The 15,726-nt window shown below is 32.8% G+C and overlaps 1 protein-coding gene across 1 annotated transcript; it reads right to left on the bottom strand.

Annotated features, from left to right (window-relative positions):
* Window positions 1–733: 733 nt before the first annotated feature.
* Window positions 734–3,428, bottom strand: LOC115723120 (ankyrin repeat-containing protein At5g02620). Its single transcript, XM_030652547.2, has 4 exons — window positions 2,650–3,428; window positions 2,506–2,565; window positions 1,872–2,419; window positions 734–1,502 (listed from the first exon to the last, which is right to left on the bottom strand). Exons 1-4 carry the CDS (start codon window positions 3,314–3,316, stop codon window positions 789–791), a joined length of 1,989 nt encoding a protein of 662 aa, XP_030508407.2. The 5' UTR covers window positions 3,317–3,428; the 3' UTR covers window positions 734–788.
* Window positions 3,429–15,726: the final 12,298 nt, after the last annotated feature.

Below are 15,726 nucleotides of genomic sequence, written 5' to 3'. Positions count from 1 at the left end.
AACTCTATGAGTCTATCTACAAAGGAATTGGTAATCTTACTAATCTTGTTATTCTTGATATATCCTCAAATAGTTTTTTCAGGAACTATTCCAAATGCTTTTCACAAGTTACCAAAGTTGCAATCTTTTGTTGCTCAAAATAAACAGTTTCACTGGTTTTTTACCACCATCTTTGTTAAATTATTCTTCAATGATCTGCTGAATGTGACAAACAATTCCTTGGAGGGTTCAATAAAATCTAACTGTTCAGCAATGGTTGATTTGGTTTCTCTTGTTTTAGCCATCAATCTCTTTAGTGGGTAACCTTTCAAACTGTCAATATCTGAGTCTTCAAGAATTTTAAGTCTCACTGTCTTCTTCTATTCAACCAACCTCAAGCAACTCCAATCTTTCTTCTGCCCTGAGAATCCTACAGTTCATTTTAAGAAACTGATGAAGGCTCTCATCATTGCCAATTACAAACTAGAGGCTCAATACCAAAATGTTGGAGAGAAGAAGCAGCCACTTGGAGGTTTTGAACTTGTCTATCAACCAATTAGATGGGAAATTTAAACCTTGATTTGCGATTTTGGATTCTTGTTCTACTTGGACTTAAGAAGCACTTCTTTCCAGGGGAGATTCCATAATTGGGTTAATAAGTTTGATCCCAAGAGATGTGTCCTTAGAGGAATTTTTCCCATATTCCATCAATTTTCTTAAAGCTTCTTGTTTAGATAAACCATAGTTTACAATTGAGTAATATGTACAACTAGATTGTATAAATTAGATGAGAAATAGATACAACATGATCACTTGTAGAAAATTCTGAAGATTTTCAAGAGTACATATTTGGTTGCAACCATAAAGATGGGTAATCCATCATCTGGAACCAAAATGAGGAAACAATTCAAAATAGTCATTAGAAGTGGGAGAAAGACATAGAAGAGAGTAGCTAAGAATGCAACTATTGCAATATTTCCAGGGAAATCAAAATCCCAAATCTTATGATTAGTACTCCCACTAATAGTAAGCTCAGATTTCTTCTCATACAACAGTGCTTTTGTGCCCATGATAAAGGCCAACACAGAGGAGCTAATGGATAGCAGAGTTAAAATCATTGTGAACTCAATAGGATACTTACATGCCTTTCCTCTTAACTTGGAGTACACTACAACAGCAAAATGAATCAACATAGAGGCCGCCGAGCAACCAAAAGCCAGTGAATCGAATGCCATGAAGAATTTGAAAGCTTCCATGCCAGTTGAAGTGTTGTATTTTCCAGCCCCGGGCATGCTAATGGCTGCTTGAAATGTGATACTTGCTATCAGTGTTGACACTACTAAGTTCATGTCTGCCATGTGCTTTACATCTTTATCATTAGTTTCTGCCTTTGGTCCAAATTGACTCCTCATTGATTGGATTTCTTCAGATGTCTTGTCATTTGTTGTGGTTTTTTCCACCATTGCAGCTTCTTGCAAACTTAGAAGAGGGCCTTCTTTATTCATTTTTAATCTAATCATGGCCTGAGAAATAAGTAGTAATTAGGGTAAATAGCGACATAAGTAAGTAAAGTTTTGAATTTGTAAGCAGTATAAACCCAATGATCTTTTTTAGCAGCATAGGTATTCAATCTTAGTAAAACTATAATATTCGTCCAATTTCGTTAGTACAAACTCTATTAGTGTCTTAAACAAGACACATGTAAGGCCCAATTCTAAATTATTCAGTTTGGACAGAAACATGTAATATCACTTACTTTCAAATCTTGGATTAATAAATTCAAAAAGAAATTTGTACGGACGAAAATTACAGTTTTACAAATTTTTGGTACAAGTGAGTCATTATCTAGTAGTGTTAGACAAGTTAGCCAAATTTAGGAATATGGGACATACCTTTTCAACAGGACCAAGTAGAGTTGATTTGCCAATAATGTCAAAAGCAGTCAATCCCATCTCATTGATGATTCTCTTATTGGTCTTTCGATTACTTGCTAAATGTATAATAATCTCATAATAACCATGAATAGCAGCAACATGTAGAGCTGTATTTCCCTCATTGTCCTGCTCATTTATAAGATCAATGAAAGCTTTCTTATTCAAGAAAGTATTTACCACAGAAACCTGTTTGTGCTCAACACCAATATGAAGTGCAGTCCGGTCTCTATTGTCCAACACTTCACCAATGTCAGGACATTCTTCCATCAATGTTCTGATCACTCTGATATGTCCATTCTTTGCTGATATGTGAAGAGCAGTCATACCTTGTTTGTCTTTGCTATAAGCAATACATCTTTTAGCTTCCAAAAATAGCTTAACAACTCTTGATTGTCCCATGTTTGCAGCATAGTGATGAGGCATCCATCCAAACTCATCAGCCTTTTCTAAAATCTCGGATCCACATCTCCCTAATGCCTTTTTAACAAATCCTAAAAAGGAAGGAACTGAAAAATGTTGGCTAATTTCGGTTAGTGAAAAAGGCTAGAGTTGATTTATAAAGCAAAGAGGGAGTAAACATGTTGTAACTTACAGTCATTATCCTTGATAATGTTAATAATGTTGGCTATGTTAACTGAAAGCACCAGCCTATCTACAATTATAAGACAAATCATATATATAAGTAACTGAAAAAATATGTACGGAAATGATGAAAACTGTGTATATGTATATATACCTGGGCTGCATGAACGAATGACAGCAGCATGCATGACAGTCATGCCATTTCTTCCTAACAAAGAGCAAATAGGAAAAGTAGTGTCCAAAATGATTGAAGCAATGTTATAAAATCCACCATCCACAGCTAGAAAGAGAGGAGATTCCCCAGCCTTATTAACAAAACATGTCAAAGTTGGATCTTCTTCAATCAACCGCTTAGCGATTTCAAAGTAACCATTGAGAATAGCCTCATGAAGTGGTGTGTTTTCCTTCTCATAATTCACCTTCCTCAGCAGACTTCTATAGTCATGATTATTATGGCCTGTTGGTGCTAATCCCCTAGCATGATCTATCAGAACCGCTGCGAAACTCTCATTCCCTAACCTCGCCGCCACATGAAGAGGCGTGTCACCTTTGTTGTTTGGTTGATAGGCAAGCAATGAATGCAGCATTAGCAAGGTCTGCACAGGCACTGCTTGTGGATTTGCTCCACATTTTACTGCAATATGAAAGACATTGTTTTCTTGGCCACAAGTTATCTGTAGAGGATCTAAATTGTCAATGTCTACTGAATTTTCGCCATCAAATCTACCGAAAAATGGATTAGTTATGCTTTGGATGAATCTAAAGAGTCTTTCCTCTGGTGGCATCAAAATAGAAGTCAGTAGCTCAACTAGTCCTGCCATTGTTACCTTTTTTGGGGTTCCAAAATGCAATCTATAGAGGTTTTTTCCCAAAATGGACTGACAATGATAAAGTCAAAAGTCAAAAGCCAAATATTGACAATTAAAACACGTATATATGTATATTAATAGTTGGTCACATGGTCACTTGGCCCTATGGTCATAATTTATTCTCTATATAGATATATTTGTCAGTAAGTACATGATGATCCTTACTCACTAATAAAATATGACTAAAAATCTTTCATTTTCAAATGGACAATGGCACGTTCGTCTCAGTGGTATGGTGTTCTAAATTATAGAAATTCGACATTTTTTAAGAGTTTTGTCATTTTTTTTTATAGTAGTATTTGTTTTAGTTACAGTATTATTCTTGTAAATTTTTGAATAATTTACAATAACAAAAATAGAGTTCCTGATATTCTAATTTACTACGTGTGTTTAAAAAACTTTAAACGTATTTTTAGCACTATAAATTATTCGAAAATTTACAGAGATGATGTTGTAATTAAGTATAACGAACACTAGTATAAAAAAACATTTGAAAAAAAAAAATTCCGACATATGTTTTTGGACATGGTGATTGACTAAGAAATTGTAATATGAGATTCACATTAACACTTCTCTTTTAAAAATTAATAAGTTTCATTAATTAGTGTAAAATCATTGAAAGATAGATACATATCAATCAATTTTTCTCATAAATAATCTTGTCAAATACTTAAGTGGGCACACAAAATTGAGTTGCTTCCATTTGGAAGTAGGAATTTTAATGGGGCGGGTCGGATCTGATCAGACTAAGATCCGACCTGATCTAGATCATGTACGGATCTGCCCCGACCCGCCTCGCTGGATCAGATACTCGGATCAGATCAGATTCGACCCGCCTTATACGGATCGGATCAAATCCGACCCGACTATATTTTTTAAAGAATTTTAATATTAACTTATAATTTTATATCCATTTTAATTTTATATCAATGGGTCCGGGTCCCGGGTCTGGGGTTGTTGCGATATTTAGCACACGCAAGTGTACGTATCGTTATAAGTAGTAAACTCACCAGGAGTGAGGTCGATCTCACAGTGAGTGTAGTTAAGTACGTTAAAATTAAACTTTTACTTCTATTTGGTTAAATAAAAAAATAGAAAAGAATGAAAAATAAGAAAACTAGTAAGAAGCAATGATTAAAGAAAATTGAAAGTTAATAAAAACTAGGGCTTCGATTTCAATCGTTTCTATTGAATATGGCCTAATATGATTATTTTCCTAATATTAATTTCTATGCAATAGCAGGTTTACTAAGCTAATTTATAGTCTTCTCAGATATATAAATCTCAATTACATGCAAACTTTCTACTCTCGTGATAAATTTAACATGCAACAGGCATTAAACACAGAAACCCTATAAGCTATCTAAACCATATAGGTACTCTCGTCCTATATCGAAATTCAGTTCTATTTTACTATAGCATATTTGACACTCACTTCTCAGATCTCGCATCAAAATCATAGACAGATAATTGGTGATCAGGCAATTAAAAGTAATTAAGCACAAATAAAATAGAATACATAGAAATTAGGGGGAAAATAAATCATATTAAACCCATAAACAATGTTAAACAATATCCATCTAACCCTAATTAAAGTGTTTAGCTACACATGTTCATTGAAGCATAAATACACATATTAACTGATAGAAAAGAGATGAAAAATAGAGAAGAGAAGAAAAGAAGAATGCTGAAAACCCTGAGCAGTATGTCTCCAGTATTGCAGTTGATCTCTCTACTCTGTATCTGAACTCTCACTTTTTTTCTCTCTGAAATTGCTTGCTGAAATCAACTCCCTTCTTCCCTTTATATAGGCATTGAAGGCCTAAAAAGATGGAAAAAACGCACATGTTTAAATTCCAATTCGAATTTAAATTTTTGGGAAACTTCAAACGAGATATTTTTTCTGCTACATAGACTGATAGTATTTTGGTTATAACTCTCTCGATATTGCTCGGAATTGGACGATTCAAGATGTTCCAGAAAGATAAAAGAGAGATCTAGAACTTTCATGTTTTGACCTTTTCCAAAATCTAATCAAAACATCGTCGAATTCAGGCTTGAATTTTTGGCTTTATTTCCTTGCACAATTTTCTCTATTTTAAATATCATGATATTTTTATCTTTTTCCCATCTTTTTCTCTGATATTTTTCTAATCTTCTTCTATTTTAAATCTGCACAAATAAAAGATAACAAGCGTAAAAATGCTCCAAACACGATTAAAACTCAATTAAAAATATACTAAACTTAATCTAAAATTAATACTAAAAATAACCTAACAAATTCCCCAAACTAAGCTTTTACTCGTCCTCGAGTAAGACACTAAATAAACATTAAACAAGTCAATCTTCAAAACATGGGTAATTTTCAAGTAGCTTCAATAACATGATTATGAAAAAAATTCACTTATGCATATAATCCAGAATTTTAGTTCAGTTACACCCTTAACAGATTTCAATTTATTTTCATTTAGCTCATGAAACCATAGAATGCAATTAACTAACAATTAAACCACTTTATGCATGCCAATTACAATCATCAATCCCCAAAATTCCATATGCTTGCAATACTTACTATTCTCCACTAATATAAATTAATGCACAACCAAGAATCAGAAGGTCTTTTAGGCTTGTAATGTTAGGCTTAGGGTAAAGGTGGTTGAAATGGTCATTTAGGCTTTACTATACCATAAGCTTCTCCAATCATGTCTCCCAAAATATTTTTCACACAATCTCAATACCTCTTTTTCTAATTACTTGAGAGATATTTATTTTTTTTCAACAAAATTGTAACAACTTTATATTTATCTTTTTATTCTCGATTTGACACTGATTGTCAGATTTTTCTTTTCTTTTCTTTTTTCAAGTTGTTTCCAATCAATTTTTTTTTTATATTCCCTCAATTTTCACACCTTTTCCACACACATACAACAAACTTCCCATCCAAATTCTTCCAAATTAAAGATCTACTTATGATATGATTAGGGTCAAATTGTGGATATTCATGGGTTTATCTTTTTATGCTCAATATGTGTAGAACAAAGAATAGGTTAAGGCTCAAAAAGGGTAACTAGGATAAAAATTACAAGGATGGCTTGAAAGGCACAATCGATCCAAAAAATTGCCTAAATCACTTTCCTAATCATGCATAATTTATTATTTCGCCTCAAATAGCAAGCAAGCAAGTTCTAGAATTTATTTCAAACAACTTTCTACATGTTCCAATTTAGCATACATAAATCAATTCAATTACTAGAAAATTACCTAATAAGATTCTATGTTCTTTTAAGTATAAAATAAAAATTAGTCAAGAATGTAATATCACCAAGCACACGGATTTTCGAAAAAAATAAATAAATTTTTCAAATCATGCTGCCTACCTACTTTCAAATTGACTCACAACAATAAAAAACTAAAAATTAAAAATTAAAAGACATAAAACTTAAAAACTCAAAATAAAAATTAAGTCACTCCTCCCCCAAACTAAAGTGACACATTGTCCCCAATGTGACATTAAATAAAAAGGAAAGGAAACTTACCTGGGTGCCACATCAATAAGCGGTTGACGCCCATAATAAGCATCATGCAAGACAACTTGAAAATTGTTATTGTACTTGCCTTCAAGCTTGGCAAGCGATGAGTTTGAACCAAAGTCAGCACCAACAACATAAGACTTTGGATGATGTGCTTCGGGAGAAGCCTTTCGTAGCTCGCAGATGATATAATATGGTGTTGATGAAATATATGGATTCAATGGTGGTTTATTTGTCAATATCATTGATGAAGTCGAATAAATGATGCCATGTTCTTCCTCATCCTCCAATGTCATAGTATCTACACTTTCATCTAACAACCTTTCTTCTTGTTGCTCACTCTCCACTTGGCTATCCATAACCTTGCTTGTGATTTCATGTTCAATGAGTTCATCTTCACAAGGATCTTGATCTTCAATTGTAGGCTCATTATCTTCCTTGTATTCAACTAATAACCCTTCTTCATTGTAGCAATAACTCTCATAACTTTCATTATTGGAGTTATTACATTCTGAATCATGAGCCGCTGAATTATCACATAAGGATCTCACCATGTCTGTTAAGCGATTAATCTCTCCTGGAAGTGATTGCACAAGTGCTAGTAGTTGCTCCTCTTTTTCAGATTGTTGGGATGAATTTGGGCAATAAGGTGGGTATTGTGACTCCAACCCTGAAGTGATGGATCCCAATGCCAGTCGTAATCAAAATCTGCCATGTTATTCAACAGATTTATTACATCATAACCTCTCATTAATAGAGGTGCTTCAGTTGCCTCTGCTCCATAATCAACCCAGCTTCTTGTTTCATTATTAAGTCCATTATAAAAGAGCCACGTAAAACACCCACTTGAGAAAGTGGGATAACATCTCTCTCCATACTCTTTAAATCTCCTCCAAGCAGAATAGAATGGTTCATTGTGTTGTTGGACAAAATCCTCAAGATATAGCATCTGGATTTATCTTGCAGGTCAAGCTCATCAATAAAACATTAGTAAAATAAAAAAAATAAAATAAAACTAAATTAGTACTAAAAAGATAAAAATTTGAAACAAAAAAGAAAACTAATACTAAAACTAAAAAGAAAAACCAAATTAGAACAAAATTTAATTTTTAATAATATTAACTATCACTCCCCGGCAACGGTGCCAAAAACTTGTTGCGATATTTAGCACACGCAAGTGTACGTATCGTTATAAGTAGTAAACTCACCAGGAGTGAGGTCGATCCCACAGTGAGTGTAGTTAAGTACGTTAAAATTAAACTTTTACTTCTATTTGGTTAAATAAAAAAATAGAAAAGAATGAATAATAAGAAAACTAGTAAGAAGCAATGATTAAAGAAAATTGAAAGTTAATAAAAACTAGGGCTTCGATTTCAATTGTTTCTATTGAATATGGCCTAATATGATTATTTTCCTAATATTAATTTCTATGCAATAGCAGGTTTACTAAGGTAATTTATAGTCTTCTCAGATATATAAATCTCAATTACATGCAAACTTTCTACTCTCGTGATAAATTTAACATGCAACAGGCATTAAACACAGAAACCCTATAAGCTATCTAAACCATATAGGTACTCTCGTCCTATATCGAAATTCAGTTCTATTTTACTATAGCATATTTGACACTCACTTCTCAGATCTCGCATCAAAATCATAGACAGATAATTGGTGATCAGGCAATTAAAAGTAATTAAGCACAAATAAAATAGAATACATAGAAATTGGGGAGAAAATAAATCATATTAAAACCATAAACAATGTTAAACAATATCCATCTAACCCTAATTAAAGTGTTTAGCTACACATGTTCATTGAAGCACAAATACACATATTAACTGATAGAAAAGAGATGAAAAATAGAGAAGAGAAGAAAAGAAGAATGCTGAAAACCCTGAGCAGTATGTCTCCAGTATTGCAGTTGATCTCTCTACTCTGTATCTGAACTCTCACTTTTTTTCTCTCTGAAATTGCTTGCTGAAATCAACTCCCTTCTTCCCTTTATATAGGCATTGAAGGCCTAAAAAGATGGAAAAAACGCACATGTTTAAATTCCAATTCGAATTTAAATTTTTGGGAAACCTCAAACGAGATATTTTTTCAGCTACGTTGACTGATAGTATTTTGGTTATAACTCTCTCGATATTGCTCGGAATTGGACGATTCAAGATGTTCCAGAAAGATAAAAGAGAGATATAGAACTTTCATGTTTTGACCGTTTCCAAAATCTAATCAAAACATCGTCGAATTCAGGCTTGAAGTTCTGGCTTTATTTCGTTACACAATTTTCTCTATTTTAAATATCATGATATTTTTATATTTTCCCATCTTTTGCTCTGATATTTTTCTAATCTTCTTCTATTTTAAATCTGCACAAATAAAAGATAACAAACATAAAAATGCTCCAAACACGATTAAAACTCAATTAAAAACATACTAAACTTAATCTAAAATTAATACTAAAAATAACCTAACAGGGGTCCATGTTGAATATATTTTACCACGATCTAGATTTACTAACAAGTATGTTTCATTAACATCCTAATATGAATTCTAAAACAATGAAATAAACACATATAAAGTTTAAGAAACCTTACATTGGGTGCAGCGGAATATAATGACTCCTTCCGTTCAGATATCTAGCCCTTGATTCCTTTCTGTAGCAAAGCATTATCAATATCTGAACCTGGATCTCTTTCTCTCATTCCTTTGATGCTGATTCTCCTTCTTGTTGGATGGTTTTCCACAGTCTTACACATTATGATTGAGATACCACTTGATGTGTGTGGGCACTCACTCATTCACTCTAGGAATTCGAAATTTAGAGAAGAAAAGAAGAGAAGAGGTTTCGGCTATAGAGAATAGAAAGAGGCTCAAATTTCATCTGACAGAATTCACAAAGTTAAGTGTGAATGAGAGCCATCACTATCTATTTATAGGTAACCACCTAGGTTTAGGTTAGAATTATTTGGCATTAAAATAATGAAAAAATAAATGATAAAACCCTATAAGTGTGGTCGGCCATGGACTTTGGATAATGGGCCTTACTTATGCAATTTTGCTGTTTTATCATTCATGCATCTTATTTTCTCAAAAACGCCAATTTTCAAATTTAACCATTTAAATGCTAATTCTAATTATTTAATAACTAAAATTAATTATTAAATAATATTGTCATTTAATATATTTATTAATTAGACATATAAAGTCTCTTAATTAATAAATAAACCTAGAATCTCTTTTCTTTACAATTTCGCCCTTGCTTAGTGAAAATTGTTGCGATATTTTGCACACGCAAGTGTACGTATCGTTTAAAGTAGTAGACTCACTAGGAGTGAGGTCGATCCCACAGGGAGTGTAGTTAAGTACGTTAAAATTAAACTTTTACTTCTATTTGGTTAAATAAAAAATAAAGAAAGAATTAAGAATAAGAAACTAGTAAGAAACAATTATACAAGAAAATTTAAAGTTAATAAAAACTAGGGTGTCGATTTCAATTGTTTCTATTGAATATGGTCTAATATGATTATTTCCCTAATATTAATTCCAATGCAATAGCAGGTTTACTAAGGTAATTTATAGTCTTCTCAGATATATAAACCTCAATTACATGCAAACTTTCTACTCTCGTGATAAATTTAACATGCAATAGGCATTAAACACAGAAACCCTATAAGCTATCTAAACCATATAGGTACTCTCGTCCTATATCGAAATTCAGTTCTATTCTACTATAGCATATTTGACACTCACTTCTCAGATCTCGCATCAAAATCATAGACAGTTAATTGGTGATCAGGCAATTAAAAGTAATTAAGCACAAATAAAATAGAATACATAGAAATTAGGGGGAAAATTAATCATATTAAAACCATAAACAATGTTAAACAATATCCATCTAACCCTAATTAAAGTGTTTAGCTACACATGTTCATGAGAGCACAATCACACATATTAACTTTAAGAAAAGAGATAAAAATAGAGAAGAGAAGAATGCTGAAAACCCTCTGAAGAATGCCTCCAATATTGCAGTTGATCTCTCCACTTTCCATCTGTATTCTCTCTGTTTTTCTCTCTAAAATTGCTTGCTGAAATCAACTCTATTCTTCCCTTTATATAGGCATTGAAGGCCTAAAAATATGGAAAAAAAACGCAATATTTAAATTCCCATTCGGATTTGAATTTTTGGGAAACCTCAAACGAGATATTTTTTTTTCTGCTGCGTTGGCTGATAGTATTTTGGCCATAACTCTCTCAATATTGCTCGGAATTAGACGATTCAAGATGTTCTGGAAAGATAAAAGAGAGATCTAGAACTTTCATGTTTTGACTTTTTCCAAAATCTGAACAGAACATCGTCGAATTAAGGCTTGAAGTTTCGGCTTCCACAATTTTCTCTATTTTAAATATCATGATATTTTTTATCTTTTTCCCATCTTTTTCTCTGATATTTTTCTAATCTTCTTCTATTTTAAATCTGTAAAAATAAAAGATAACAAGCGTAAAAATGCTCCAAACACGATTAAAACTTAATTAAAAATATACTAAACTTAATCTAAAATTAATACTAAAAATAACCTAACAAATTCCCCCAAACTAAGCTTTTACTCGTCCTCGAGTAAAACACTAAATAAACATTAAACAAGTCAATCTCCAAAACACGAGTAATTTTCAAGTAGGTTCAATAATATGATTATGAAAAAATTCACTTATGCATATAATCCAGAATTTTAGTTCAATTACACCCTTGACAGATTTCAATTTATTTTCATTTAGCTCATGAAACCATTGAATGCAATTAACTAACAATTAAACCACTTTATGCATGCCAATTAAAATCGACAATCCACTAACCCAAAATTCCATATGCTTGTAATACTTACTATTCTCCACTAATACAGATTAATGCACAACCAAGAATCAGAAGGTCTTTCTAGGCTTGTATTGTTAGGCTTAGGTAAGGTAGTTGAAATGGTCATTTAGGCTTTCCTATACCATAAGCTTCTCAAATTATGTCACCCACAATATTTTTCACACAATCCCAATACCCTTTTTTCTAATTACATGAGAGATATATTCTTCAACAAGGGTGCAACAATTTATATTTATCTTTTTTTTTTTTCTAGATTTGACACTAGTTGTCAGATTTTTCTTTCTTTTCTCCTTTTTAAGTTGTTGTCAATCAATTTTTTTTTTTTTTTTATATTCTCTCAATTTTCACACTTTTTCCACACACATACAACAAACTTCCCATCCAAATTCCCCCAAACTAAAGATCTACTTATGGTATGATTAGAATTGAAATTTTGGGTATTTATGGGTTTATCTTTTTAGGCTCAATATGTGTAGAAAAAAATAAGTTAAGGCTCAAAAAGGGTAACTAAGATAAAATTATAAGGATGGCTTGACAAGCACAATCGATCCAAAAAAATTGCCTACATCACTTTCCTAGTCATGCATAATTTATTATTTTGCCTCAAATAGCAAGCAAGCAAGTTCTAGAATTTTCCAAACAACTTTCCACATGTCAAATTAGCATACATAAATCAATTCAATTACTAGAAAAATTACTTAATATGATTTCATGTTCTTTTACAGCACAAAATTAAAATTAGTCAAGAGTATAACATCACCAAGCACACGGATTTTTCGAAAAAATAAATAAACTTTTCAAATCATGCTATCTACCTACTTTCAGATTGACTCATATTAAGAAAATTGACTCAAAACAATAAAAACTAAAAACTAAAAATTAAAAGACATAAACCTTAAAAACTCAAAATAAAAATTAAGTCACTCCTCCCCCAAACTAAAGTGACACATTGTCCCCAATGTGACATTAAAGAACAAGGAAAGGAAACTTACCTGGGTGCCACATCAATAAGCGGTTGACGCCCATAATAAGCGTCATGCAAGACAACTTGAAAATTGTTGTTGTACTTGCCTTCAAGCTTGGCAAGCGATGAGTTTGAACCAAAGTCAGCACCAACAACATAAGACTTTGGATGATGTGCTTGGGGAGAAGCCTTTCGTAGCTCGCAGAGGATGTAATATGGTGTTGATGAAATATATGGATTCATTGGTGGTTTATAAGTCAATATCATTGATGAAGTCGAATCAATGATGTCATGTGCTTTCTCATCTTCCAATGTCACAGTATCTACTCTTTCATCTAACAAACCTTCTTCTTGTTGCTCACTCTCCACGTGGCTATTCATACCCTCACTTGTGATTTCATATGCAATGAGTTCCTCTTCACAAGGATCTTGATCTTCAATTGTAGGCTCATTATCTTCCTTGTACTCAACTAATGACCCTTCTTCATTGTAGCAATAACTCTCATAACTTTCAGTATTGGAGTTATTACATTCTGAATCATGAGCCACTAAATTATCACATAAGGACCTCACCATGTCTGTTAAGCGATTAATCTCTCCTGGAAGTGATTGTAAAAGTGCTCGTAGTTGCTCCTCTTTTTCAGTTTGTTGGGATGAATTTGGGCAATAAGGTGGGTATTGGTGACTCCAACCCTGAAGTGATGGATCCCAATGCCAGTCGTAATCAAAATCTGCCATGTTATTCAACAGATTTATTGCTTCATGGCCTCTCCTTAACAAAGGCTCTCCAGTATCCTCTGCTCCATAATCCACCCAACTTTTTGTTTCATCATCAAGTCCATTATAAAAGAGCAAAGTAAAACATCCACTTGAGAAAGTGGGATAACATCTCTCTCCATACTCTTTAAATCTCCTCCAAGCAGAATAGAATGGTTCATTGTGTTGTTGGGCAAAATCCTCAAGATATAGCATCTGAATTTATCTTGCAGGTCAAGCTCATCAATAAAACATTAGTAAAATAATAATAAAAAAAAAACTAAATTAGTACTAAAAAGATAAAAATTTGAAAAACAATAATACTAAAACTAAAAAGAAAAACCAAATTAGAACAAAATTTAATTTTTAATAATATTAACTAACACCCCCCGGCAACGGCGCCAAAAACTTGTTGCTATATTTTTAAACGCTACGCAAGTATACGCAATCAAGTAGTAAAATCTCACACAGGTGAGGTCGCTCCCACAGGGAATTGGATTAAGTACCACTAAATTATACTTATGATTCTATTCGGTAAATCAAAAGTAATTATGGTTTAAAAACAGTAAAATTTGAAAGAAATTCAGAAAACTTAATAACACAGTTTAAAGTTGAGCAAGATGAGACAATAGGGAGGAGAATCCTGTTGTTGTTTACCCAAATTGTTAATGATTAATTACTATCCTATTCTTGGGGTGAATGACAGATTATAAAATAACCTAGCTCCTTTCAGATCTTCTAGATTCTAAATCACATGTTATCTAATTAATTCCTTAATTAAACTAACATGAAATCAGCATTAAGCAATAATCTCCTCGTCACATAAGTCATGTAAATACTTTCGTTTCACATAGAACATCGATTATCTTAATTTTAGCATTCTCAATTCTCACTTTTCAGATTTTGAATTGAGATCATAAAGCATGCACAAGGTGATCAATCTTAAACATGAAATTAAACACAAATTAAGATAATTTCACACACAAGAATTGAGGAATGGTAATTAAACATTAACTAGGCAAAACATTAAACAACAATCATCATCCTCCCTAAATGGGAAATTTAGTTCAGAAACAAATCCATAACCATTCCTATAGCAATATTCAACATTAATAAATTAAAGAGGAATAAAGAAAAGAACTGTTTAAGGGTGAATTCTGGATCTTCACTTGAATCTCTACGCTCTTCCTGCCGCTCTCAGCTGTGTTTTAGGGTTCCAAATCGCTCTCCCTGACTTCCAATCGCAGTTTTCTATTTATACTTGAAATTTAGGGTTCGATGGACGAAATTACCCCCGGTCCGTACGGGATCTCGCCGCGGCCACACTTCCTCTCGCCGCGGCGAGAATGTGCCAAATTTAGGCACTTTCTGTTTCTCGTATCTCGCCGCGGCGAGACTCTTCATCGCCGCGGCCAGATATGCAAAAACTCAAAATATGAAGTTTTTCTTCGGCATCAGCACGTCTTTCAGTGAATTTCTGCACCCGAGACCTCTTTTACTCCAAAGAACCTGAAAACATAGAAAACAAGCGTAATTCCGTCCCAACACAGCTAAGAATGCACATAAATTGGATCCAAAACATAGGCTAAAAATAGCCTAACAAACTTTTTTTAGTCTTGCGTGATAGCTAAATTGAAAAATGGATTGAATTGTTGTTATTCACTTGTGCAATGGATTGAAACATAACTGTGTGCTTGACTTGCAACTGTTTGAATTAAATTGGATGTGTGCTAGGAAGTGATTCATGTAGGTTTAAAACATTTGCTATTCTCACATATCACTTGTGTTCTATTTGGATTGTGGAATGATTGATTGAACATGGAATAGAATTTGTTTGACATACTCTCTTGAAGCGAAATCCTTGATGATTTTTGTTTGGAAAATGATTTAGGCAAATTTTCTTTGGATCGATTGAACCTTTCAAGCCTACCTGAAAAAATTTTTTTCCTTAGTATACCCAAAGTTGAGCCTTAGCCTGTTTTAAAATTTTTCACCACTTCACGGAGCTGAATTCGTTATTCTAAACTCTTTTCACCCTGAACATATTGTGTTATGCCATGAGCCTTAAAGCAAGTTTGGGGGGGGAAAAAGTGCTGTAAGTGAAAAAAAAATATAAATTGTAGGAATGAGAGATTGAAAAAAATAATAAGAATATTGTGTGTTGTGCCTATGAAAAAAAAAATGTGTCTTCTTGAAAAAAAAAGTTAAGAAAATTATGAGGTGCACACACAAGAAAAAA

This window comes from Cannabis sativa, chromosome 9, assembly GCF_029168945.1.
Source record: "Cannabis sativa cultivar Pink pepper isolate KNU-18-1 chromosome 9, ASM2916894v1, whole genome shotgun sequence".
Classification (NCBI taxonomy): domain Eukaryota; kingdom Viridiplantae; phylum Streptophyta; class Magnoliopsida; order Rosales; family Cannabaceae; genus Cannabis; species Cannabis sativa.
The sequence above is the reverse complement of the archived record's forward strand: the minus strand, read 5'-3'. Positions and strand labels throughout refer to the sequence as shown.